Source organism: Quercus suber, unplaced genomic scaffold (assembly GCF_002906115.3).
Source record: "Quercus suber isolate HL8 unplaced genomic scaffold, Cork oak 2.0 scaffold_5, whole genome shotgun sequence".
In the NCBI taxonomy this organism is placed as follows: domain Eukaryota; kingdom Viridiplantae; phylum Streptophyta; class Magnoliopsida; order Fagales; family Fagaceae; genus Quercus; species Quercus suber.
In genome coordinates this window covers 2,074,775-2,086,564 of record NW_027069471.1, presented here as the reverse complement: position 1 = coordinate 2,086,564, position 11,790 = coordinate 2,074,775, and the positions used below count along the sequence as shown (strand labels likewise).

Genomic DNA, 11,790 nt, shown 5'->3' with positions numbered 1-11,790 from the left:
CAACTCGGATTGTCCGGTTTGAGATTTGGTTTTTTTAAAAACAAAATTCTAGGTGCAAGTTCGTGATATTTCGGCACACTATATGACAATGGAGGTGGCCGAGAATATTTGTGAAATAATTGGCGAAGTGCAAAAATCGACGAAAGGAGCTGACAAAGAGGGTGGTTACTTCATGCGAGTGAGAGTAGAGCTGGACATATCGCGGCCTCTATGCCGTGGTAGGCTCATCACTTTGGAGAATGGGAAAAAACACTATGTGAAATTCAAATACGAATGGTTACCAAATTTTTGTTTTTGGTGCGGGTGCTTAAATCACAGCGGTAAGAATTGCAAGCTATGGATACAGAGCAAAGGCACACTGACTCCAGAACACCAGCAATTCAATTTCTCATTGAAGGCAACTCCAGCCCTGGTGCATGAAAAAGCTGTTATTTATGTGCCAGGATTCTATGAGAATAAGCAACCTTGGACAAGGAAAGCATTTCATGCTGCAAGAATGGCCTCGGAAGTGATGGGAGAAGAAGCGGTGGATGGCGGACCAGAGATGGTTTAGGTGATCAAGGAAATTGAAGGGGACCGAGCAATTAATGTAACCATTAGGCACGTTATAGTAGTTAGTGAGTTGAGGGAGACATTACACATGATTCCAGTCATTCATTTGAATCAGATTTCTTTGCCGAGTCAGCTGCCTCTAGTTGAGTCTCATAATTCAAGGAATCCATGTATTAATGAGGGTTTAACAGATTTGGTGGAGGATTTATTCCCTATTTAGGTACCAACAAAAAATTTATTTGATATTCAAATAAATGAAATTGATGCTGACCTCAACAGGTTTAATGAGATTCCGTCTATGAAAGGAAATCCAAATAATGCTCTTAATGAGTGTTTTAATTCAGCCCAAAAACAGAATACTCATCATAATACTAGGAGCACGTGCAAGCCAACTGAGTCACCCATCATGGAATTTACTCACAAAGACTTGAAAATTTCAACTTTGTAATACACACGCAACCCTACTCTCATGAGCATCAAAAGAAATCGGAAAAAACAAGCACGCACCAAAGGCATGGGTAGTAAGACTGTGAGTGAACAGGTGGTTTGACTAGAAGAAATGGGTTGACTAGAAGAAACTCGGGTATGGCCTCAACAGGTGGTTTGATAAGAGAACATAACGGAATGTGGATTGGCAGCTTCATCAGAAACATTAGCTTTACCTACTCGATGGTACCAGAGCTATGAGATTTAAGGAATGGTCTTGTCCTAGCCAAGAACTTAAACATTAGGAAGCTCCTGATAGAAATTGATGCTCAAACTGTAGTGAATGTGATAAATTCCCATAATGCCTGTTCTGACTCTTTTCACCCTTATTCAAACATTATTAATGACTATAGGGCCCTCCTCCAATGTTTTGAGGAAGCACGGATTGACCATATTCACCGCATAGGAAATCATTGTGCGGACATTTTGGCAAAGGAAGGAATTTATAATGCTAGCTCTCTCTATTTACATAAGTGAACCCCACGAATTATAATGTATTTACAACAATGCCTTTAAGCATTGTTACTCAAAAACTAAAAACTAAGCATGACAATTGTTACCTGACCTATGGGCACCTGACTTGACCATAATGGGTTAGGTTCCATCTGACTTACGAAATAGTAGAGTCGGGTTTGAGTTTTTAAAATAAATCCTGAAGCTGGTTCGGGTTGGGTTTGGGTTTTAATGATACCCGCCCCAAACCCGAACCCGAACCCGGACCTAACCCATTAAAGTAAAATTACCAAAAGACCTACCCGGACCTAACCCATTAAAGTAAAATTACCAAAAGACCTAATATATATATATATGTGTGTGTGTGTGTAAAAGCTTATTTAGAAAACCTTAATCCTATCTCATTCTCTCAATCTCATCTGAGCCATCAACCACCATCTCTTAATCTCTAGTCACTCTCACCCACACAGCCACACGGCCATGGCCACAACCTTACTCACGACCGTGTGGCTGTGTGGGTGAGAGTGACTAGAGTTTAACCTTCAACTCCTCAAGCCGTCACTCTTACCGACCCACATAGCTATACTCACGGCCTCATCATCGCCCCCCTCAATCACTCCCACTCTCCCTCCTCCCTACACCTTCACCTCGTTGTTGATGCCAACTCCCCCTCTATTACTAACTCATCAACTCATCGTAACTCACTCTCAATGATTTGGATTTGTTCTCCACCATTTTTTATTTTTTTTGGTTCAATGCCATTCCTATTTCTCAATGGTATGTTCTTATCTTTTTTTTTTCTTTTTTTATGTGGCTTTTGTGTTTGTGCTTATATTAGGATTCGTGTTTGTGATTTTGAAAGGGAATTCATTAATACAATTTTTTTCTCAACTAATAAAAAATAGCAATTTGGCTTTGATTTAGTTGGGTTGGAATTGATTTAGTCAGGGACAGAGCTAGAAAGTTTTGTTTGGGGGGCCAAGTTGCTGCACTAATATATTTATTAAGACAATCCCCACACACATATATACACACACTTTTTTATTTGATGAGTTATATATATATACATACAAAAAAAAAAAAAAAAAAAGAGTTTAGCAATTTCAATGCCATCTGAGGAAGAAATGGGTAAGGGAGAGATGAGAGGGAGACGAGAGAAATAGATCAGAAAAATGGAAAGTGATAAAGAGAGAGAGATAAAAAGCGTGTATAAAAGGGTTGGTGAGAAATAAATAATAATTGAAAAAAGTATTATTTAAATAAAAGTGATGTTAAAATAAATGAACTGATGTGGGTATCTTTGTAAGTGAATGTGTAAAATAGAAAAAGTAGGTTTTATGTGTAAAATAGACACAAATTTACATGAGCTGATGTGAAATGCTCTTAAGTACAAAATTTGCGTTTCATTTGTTTATGGTGGGACCTAAGTGAGGTGAATAGGTGTTAAAAAGTCAAGGAATTTTTCTGTCTCCGTAGTTTCTTGAGAAAAAAGTCTGTAAGCACATAATTGCCTTAATTTTTGTAATGGTGGGATCTAAGTGAGGTGTATTTATGAGTGGGTGAGAAAAGTCTGAATTTCCATCTACCTAGCAGGATCTTTTTTTCTTCTCTTAAATCTTGCCGCTGTCCATTGACTTGATCTCCATTTGCAAGCTATTAGAGTATGTGTTGTTTGAAATGTCTTTCATGCTATTTATTTTCCTGAGCAATTAGTTTCTTAACACAAAAAAAGGCAGGAAGCTAATCCCTCTTCGATCTCCGCAATTATCACTATGTATATGATTAAGATTGAGATGGAGATGCTTCCTACCTAATTAGTAATTACATTCGGAAACCCATTTGGTAAAGTGTGGCCTGCTATATATATATATATATATATGACTATGTGAATATACTATTGATAAATTGGTTTAATATTTTATATTTCATATGATCACCTGTTATTGTTATGTATTTGCAACTAAGTGATAGATAGTCAATCACAATCTATACCATGTAGGATAGATGTGGCTTAGTTTATTGTACTAGAATTACTCTTTAGCTTTTTACTTTTTATTATTCATTTCAATAGTTTATATATGCAATTTGATTTGACTATTTTATATATTAGGGTAAATTCCATTAACATATCTTGAGGTTTGGGCTAAATGCCAACCTGATCTAAGACTTTTCAAAATTGACCAATTTGGTCCCTAAAGCCAACCTAGTCCCTAAGACAGTTGAGGAAAAATGATTAACATGCCTAATAGTATTTATGGACTAAGTTGGCCTTAGGGACCCAATTGGTCAGTTTTAAAAAGTTTTAGACCTGGTTGGCAGTAGCCCAAAGCTCAGGGTATGTGAATGTATTTACCCTATATATTATATCTATGTATCATTGATAGAAGGAGATATAAACTAAATATTTTAATATTTAAAAGAAATAGAATAAAGTAATTTTTGTTCATTTATATTGTTGTCCAGATTAATTTATATTTGATTCTAATATCATATTCTTTCCTTTATTTCTTTTTTTAAGGGAAAATATGGTTCGAAAAAAAGATCGATTTTGGAGGTATGTTGAAGACCTAGATGGCCATTTCAAATGTAACTTTTGTCAACGTGATTTTGCTGGGGGTGCTTCTAGGATTAAATTTCACTTAGCTAGAGTTAAAGGTCATGATATAGATATTTGTGCCAATGTGCCTGAAGATGTTCAAAAAGAAGCTTATCTAGTAATTGGAGGAATTGGAGGGAGTAATAAAAAACTTAGAGTGCATCAAGTTCAAGCAATGCTAAAGAGAGTAAAACCACTTCGTGTTCAATATCGAGAGACCTATGCCATGCTACCAATTCAAAGATGTGTGGTAAAAAAGATAAGAGTGCAGTGGACAAATTGCTTGCCCGGCTTCTTATAGTAAATAACATATCATTTGATGTTGTTCAAACAACATCCTTTATTTGCTTTGTGGAAGGTGTTGCTGATTATGGTCCTGAATATAAGTTACCCTCTAATTTGACTCTTCAAAGGAAGTTAATACCAAATTTGAAGGTCGAAGTTGAAGAGTTTATTAGAAGAATTAAGAATTCTTGGTCGGTAACTGGTTGTACTCTTATGTCAAGCATATGGAGTGATTNTCGTGTTTGTGATTTTGAAAGGGAATTCATTAATACAATTTTTTTCTCAACTAATAAAAAATAGCAATTTGGCTTTGATTTAGTTGGGTTGGAATTGATTTAGTCAGGGACAGAGCTAGAAAGTTTTGTTTGGGGGGCCAAGTTGCTGCACTAATATATTTATTAAGACAATCCCCACACACATATATACACACACTTTTTTATTTGATGAGTTATATATATATACATACAAAAAAAAAAAAAAAAAAAGAGTTTAGCAATTTCAATGCCATCTTTCATAAACTAAAATTTATTTTTTACCATTTTCATAGTGAAATTCTTAAAAAAATTCATTTTCAATACAAATGATCAAATTGTACACTAAAGTAAGTAAAAAATATTTCAATTGAACTAATGAAATTTTCAAAAACATGAATGATCCAAAACTTGGAGGAATAAGTTAGGCTCCAAACATATTTGAAGTTGTCTTGTTTTTACCCATTATGTGTGACAACTAAAAAGACATTTCATGTGTAGTTTTAGTCACAATATTTTTTAATGAGTCATTGACTTGTTAATCATCACATAATGAGTTGAAAAAGATAGATCTAAACATAGTTGGTACCAAACTTTATCAAATATTTAAAAGAAATAAGAGCACATTTAGCCATAAAATAAAATTGAGGAAAATAAAGTTATGTCTCTATAACTATTACACAAATTATTTTTTAAAAGCATTATTGGACTAATTTAAATATTTGGAAGGCAAACTCTTATTTTTGTAAATTTCAAAAATTAGAGGGGGGGGGGGGGTAGGGAGGGCCCCACCCATGTACATAGTTTTGCCCCTGGATTTAGTGAATTGTTCAAGACTTGCAAAGAGTGAGATGAGACGAAGAGAAAGAGGGTGAAATGAGATAAATAAATAAACAATTATTTTCTGTTCATGTTAGAAAAGTTACACTTTTTCTTAAAATGTATATACATATCAAACACATAATTATATATTTTTTTTTATTTTTAAAGAATATTTATAGCAAAATGGTACTAAAGACATGTTTTGCATTATGAGTATTTTAAATACGTATTTTTATAATACTTTTAAACCACAATTTTAATATAATTTTGAACAACAATTCTTAAACACTACTAACAAACAGGGTGTTCTCAAAATACAATATTTAAATATCATAAATTGAAAACTATTTCTCAAACACCCTTAATTAAACACTCTTAAGATGTTTGGTTGAGTGGATTTTAGGGATGATGGGAAAAAAAAAGGAGAGAAAATGATGAGAGAAAACTTTTTGAAGGTATTTAGTTGCGAAGGAGAGAGAAAAAAATATGGTCGGGCCTAGGTGTTTTTCTTTTGGACTTATCAAAAAGTGTGATTTATTAAATGGACAAAAATGCCCCTAGCTGGCTTCATGGGCAACGTTGACTATTTTTTTTTTTTTGGGGACATTTTGCCCTTCTTCTTCTTATTCTTTTTATTTATTTATTTTTTCTTCTGGGAGTGGAGTGTTCCTTTATGCAATTGTTTTTTTCTTCACATGATTTTTTAAAAATAAATTTGGGTAATTGATTTTTTTTTTCACTTGTTTGTCACTTTTTTTTTAATTAAGCATCATTTTTTAATGAGAGTATCTTAGTAAATTATACAAATTCATTTTTTCATCCTTTCACTTTTCCTCCTCCAACCAAACAAAAATGAGAAAAAATAAATTTTTTTTCTATTCTCTCACTTTTTTACTCCTTCAACCAAATGGACTCTTAACAAACATAATTTTCAGTTTAAACACTGAAAATTATGATTGAAGTTGTCTACCAAACTGGCTCGGGTGTCTTATTCTAGATGGATTGTGTATATAATAAGAATAAAAAGTGGAAATCATGGAGGCCAGGGCAATTTTTTCCGTAACCCCTAACCAGCTTACGTTACTCTTTCTTTTTATTTTTTTGATGAAACTTCCGTTACCCATTGTTGTGATGAATTCCAAAATGAGTGTCGCCATCAAAAGAAACGTCTTTATTTTGATGTAGCCCAAGAGATAATAACGTCGCTTGGAGTATCTAGTAAAAAATTAATTAATTAATTCAATACTTAAACAATTTACTTTTAAAAAAAATCCCATAAAAAAAATACTTAAAAAAAAAAATTATCAAGAAACAAAAGGCACCGCCAAAGTATTAATAAATTAATTAATTCTGATTGCATCGAGAGATATAGAGAGAGAGAGAGAGAGAGAGAGAGAGCAGAACTTCTAGAGAGATATACAGTGCCCCTTGACATCCTCGTTGCTTGTAAGTTCCTTGACTGGTAGCTGGTATGTTTCGGTTTTGATTTATATATATATATTTTTCGGTTCGTGCGGTGTGATTGTATATATATATATATATATATATTTTTTTTTCTTTTTTTTCCACCTCTTATTGTTTCAAATATGAGTGTTCCTCTTTTGAATTTAGGTTTAGATCTCCCTTGGAAACCACTGCTGCTAACCCACCGATTGCAGACCACTATTCACAAGTATTTCTTGCCTTGGATATTCTATTTGACAAAGAATATAGACAAAAAAAAAAAAAAAAAATGACAACAAATTTGTCACCAGACACGGTTAGGTTAAAAAAAGTGAAAAAAGTGAGCTCATAGGTGTGCTTGCAAACTTAATTGGTGTGAAAATGTTGTAATATTACTCTAATTTTTATTTTTTTGCGTACGTAGCGTTATTCTAATCTATCTAATTTTTATACAATCAGCCAATGGTTATTAAAAGAACGACAGGCGGAATCAAAGTACTCTTTCTAAAGTGCCCCACTGTTTAAAAGAAGTTCCGTTGGCTGTAAATGCCTTTCGTTTTTGTCAGGATGAGACATATAAATGATACCTTGTAAAAAAGTCTGGAAAATTTGTCTCTAGTCAGATTCTTTTCTTAAGGGTCTACCTGCAAGCTTAGAATTGCTCAGAGTAAGTCTCGAATGGGTATGCTTTTTATTCCCTTTTATTTGTGTTATGGTGGGGTCTAAGTGAGGTGAATACATGAATGGGTGTGAAAAAGTCTGGGAATTTTTTGTCTCTGATTCTTTTCTTAGGAGTAAGTACACAAAATGAGTGTAAGCATAGAATACGTGTGAATGGGTGTGAGAAATTAGGGATTTTTTCTGTCTCCTAGAAGGACTCTTTTCTTAGGAAATATTCCGTAACCACAAAACTGCCTTTAATTTGTGTTGTGTTATGGTAGGACTAAGTGAGATCAATACATGAGTGGGTGTGAAAAGGTTGACGAGTTCTATGACCCTAGCAAGACTCTTTTCTAAAGGATATGTTTGTAAGCTCCTAATTACCTTTCATTTGTTTTATGATGGGCCTAAGTGAGGTGAATACATGAGTGGAAGTGAAAAAGTCGGAGAATATTTTTTGTCCCTAGCATGGCTCATATCTTAAGAGGAAGTCTGTATATACAGAATTTTTCTTCTCTTAAATCTTGCCGCTGTCCATTGACTTGATCTCCATTTGCAAGCTATTAGAGTATGTGTTGTTTGAAATGTCTTTCATGCTATTTATTTTCCTGAGCAATTAGTTTCTTAACACAAAAAAAGGCAGGAAGCTAATCCCTCTTCGATCTCCGCAATTATCACTATGTATATGATTAAGATTGAGATGGAGATGCTTCCTACCTAATTAGTAATTACATTCGGAAACCCATTTGGTAAAGTGTGGCCTGCTATATATATATATATATATATGACTATGTGAATATACTATTGATAAATTGGTTTAATATTTTATATTTCATATGATCACCTGTTATTGTTATGTATTTGCAACTAAGTGATAGATAGTCAATCACAATCTATACCATGTAGGATAGATGTGGCTTAGTTTATTGTACTAGAATTACTCTTTAGCTTTTTACTTTTTATTATTCATTTCAATAGTTTATATATGCAATTTGATTTGACTATTTTATATATTAGGGTAAATTCCATTAACATATCTTGAGGTTTGGGCTAAATGCCAACCTGATCTAAGACTTTTCAAAATTGACCAATTTGGTCCCTAAAGCCAACCTAGTCCCTAAGACAGTTGAGGAAAAATGATTAACATGCCTAATAGTATTTATGGACTAAGTTGGCCTTAGGGACCCAATTGGTCAGTTTTAAAAAGTTTTAGACCTGGTTGGCAGTAGCCCAAAGCTCAGGGTATGTGAATGTATTTACCCTATATATTATATCTATGTATCATTGATAGAAGGAGATATAAACTAAATATTTTAATATTTAAAAGAAATAGAATAAAGTAATTTTTGTTCATTTATATTGTTGTCCAGATTAATTTATATTTGATTCTAATATCATATTCTTTCCTTTATTTCTTTTTTTAAGGGAAAATATGGTTCGAAAAAAAGATCGATTTTGGAGGTATGTTGAAGACCTAGATGGCCATTTCAAATGTAACTTTTGTCAACGTGATTTTGCTGGGGGTGCTTCTAGGATTAAATTTCACTTAGCTAGAGTTAAAGGTCATGATATAGATATTTGTGCCAATGTGCCTGAAGATGTTCAAAAAGAAGCTTATCTAGTAATTGGAGGGAGTAATAAAAAACTTAAGAGTGCATCAAGTTCAAGCAATGCTAAAGAGAGTAAAACCACTTCGTGTTCAATATCGAGAGACCTATGCCATGCTACCAATTCAAAGATGTGTGGTAAAAAAAGATAAGAGTGCAGTGGACAAATTGCTTGCCCGGCTTCTTATAGTAAATAACATATCATTTGATGTTGTTCAAACAACATCCTTTATTTGCTTTGTGGAAGGTGTTGCTGATTATGGTCTTGAATATAAGTTACCCTCTAATTTGACTCTTCAAAGGAAGTTAATACCAAATTTGAAGGTCGAAGTTGAAGAGTATATTAGAAGAATTAAGAATTCTTGGTCGGTAACTGGTTGTACTCTTATGTCAAGCATATGGAGTGATTTGGATCAGAGAGCATTTATCAATATTAATGCAAAATCTCCTAGTGGAGTAATATTTTTGAAGTCATTTGAAGTTTCAAAGGATAAAATAACAACACTATATATTAAAGACATCATTTCTTCAGTAATTGAAGAAATTGGGTCTGATAATTTTGTTCAATTAATCATTGATAGTACTACAAATTTTGAGCCTGCTGGAGACATGCTTATTGGCAAGTACCCTCGGTTGTACAAAACCCGGTGCGCTACTTATGGCATTCAATTGCTTTTGAAGGATATATGTGAGGAAGTTGATTGGGTGCAGAAGATAATTAGTGATGCAAAATCAGTTGTTTCATATCTGTATATGGATAGTATCATTTTGTCACTCATGAGAGAGTACACAAACCATAAAGAATTGAAACATCTCGGTACAAGTAGGTCTCCTAGCTTCTTGATGCTTCAATCTATTTTGAATGTTCGAGATGAATTGCAGTTACTTGTTGCATCTTCCAAGTGGGAAAAATTGAATAATAATGAAAAGGACATCAGTAAGAAGTGGTTGCTAGTATAATCCAAAGTACAGAATTTTGGAGTCAAGGGAAAGAGGTGCTACTAGTTTTGGAGCCTTTGGTTCGTGTTCTTCGATTGGTAGATAGTGATTGGTCAACTGCAGGATACTTATATGAAGCAATGGAAATGGCAAAAGAAGCAATTAAGCAACAATGTGCTAGCAATCAAGACAAATATATGCAGATATGGGAGTTAGTTAATTGTAGGTGTACTGAAAATATAATCCACCCAATTCATGCTGCTGCAACATTTTTGAATCCATCTTACTTGTGTAGTGAGAAATTTAAAGAGAACAGTGAGATAAAAGATGGTATAAGTTTCATTTTGGAGAATTTGGTGGCTATTGAAGAAAGGGAAGATTTCATGAAACAAGTGCAACTTTATCGCAATAAAGTACCAAGCTTGTTTACAGTTACAGCAAAGACAATGTTGAAAACATCTCATCCTAGTAATTTCAATAGCTTCGATATAATTTTAATATTTAACTATATAATTTTTTGATAAATTTTATGAGTATATAAATTGTAATTTTATTTGTAGGAATATGGTGGGATTTCTGTGGAGATCGTCTTCCTATCTTACAAAGGTATGCCATTCGAATTTTGAGTCAACCTTGTAGTTCATCCTCATGTAAGCGTAATTGGAATGCATTTGAGGAAGCACAAACAAAGAAGACAAACATGTTGACATCTGAGATGTTGGATAATATGGTGTATGTAAGATTGAACTCAGTGATGATGGAGAAATTTAACACTGGTGAATCTCTAGACTTGGAGCCAATTTATCTTGACAAACTTAATGAGCTTCCTGAATATGTTGATCATGAACAATTTTGGGAGGATGATGCATTCAGTGGAGTAGTTGAAAAGGTTATTGATGGCTAATTACTTAGGATCAATTATTTGAGACGTTTTAATTAACTAGAACTTTATAAATGGTGTTTAATTGTTTATCAAGGTTATTTTACTAATTTTTTTTTTCTAGTGTAGATTATTTCAAATTGAGTTGTTAAGACTTACTATGTTTTCTTTTTTTAGAATACTAAGTATTTTTAACCCACACACACGGGAAGAGAGGAAAAGGTATTAAAGAAATTGACATATATATATATATATATAATTTTACTGTGTTATGCCGTATATTATTTCTGAATTATTCCAAATTCTTGAAACATACTTTAAAAGAGGCCGAATTATACATGTCCTGTATTGAGTGTAACTTATGCTCATCATATTCTACTAACCGTTAATTATTGTAGGAAAAAATGTCACACAAGTATCTATCTCTAGCTCCAGTTCTACTTCTATATGGTTGTTTTTTTGCAAAACTTTCCATTGTAGTCCACGCTAGCTTCTCGTGTAAGGTAAGGAAGAAAATATGTCTGAAATTTTCCTTTGTTGTCATGGTGGGACTACTAGGCAACTACTAAACATATTGGTTCTGGTTGGGGTGTCAAGGAGCTAATTAAACTTCTTGTCTCTCATTGACCAAGAGTTGTGTTGTATTACATGATGCAAATAAGTGATGAATTTGTGAGGATCTGGTTATTGGAGATCTTGTGGCCAAAGGTAAAGACTTGAAACCTAATGAAGGAAAAGGTATGAAACTTCTTTTCACTCTCCAATCCCGTTGTATACTCTTGCAATATGGCAAACATAATTAAGACCATTGGTCAT

At 33.4% G+C, this 11,790-nt stretch overlaps 2 protein-coding genes across 2 annotated transcripts; both read left to right on the top strand.

Moving 5' to 3' along the window:
* The first annotated feature begins 8,982 nt into the window (after positions 1-8,982).
* LOC112025909 (uncharacterized) lies at positions 8,983-11,003 on the top strand. Its single transcript, XM_024058589.2, has 2 exons — positions 8,983-10,562; positions 10,655-11,003. Exons 1-2 carry the CDS (start codon positions 10,235-10,237, stop codon positions 10,996-10,998), a joined length of 672 nt encoding a protein of 223 aa, XP_023914357.1. The 5' UTR covers positions 8,983-10,234; the 3' UTR covers positions 10,999-11,003.
* On the top strand, positions 9,219-10,115 carry LOC112025916 (uncharacterized). Its single transcript, XM_024058595.1, has one exon. It carries the CDS (start codon positions 9,219-9,221, stop codon positions 10,113-10,115), a length of 897 nt encoding a protein of 298 aa, XP_023914363.1.
* Positions 11,004-11,790: the final 787 nt, after the last annotated feature.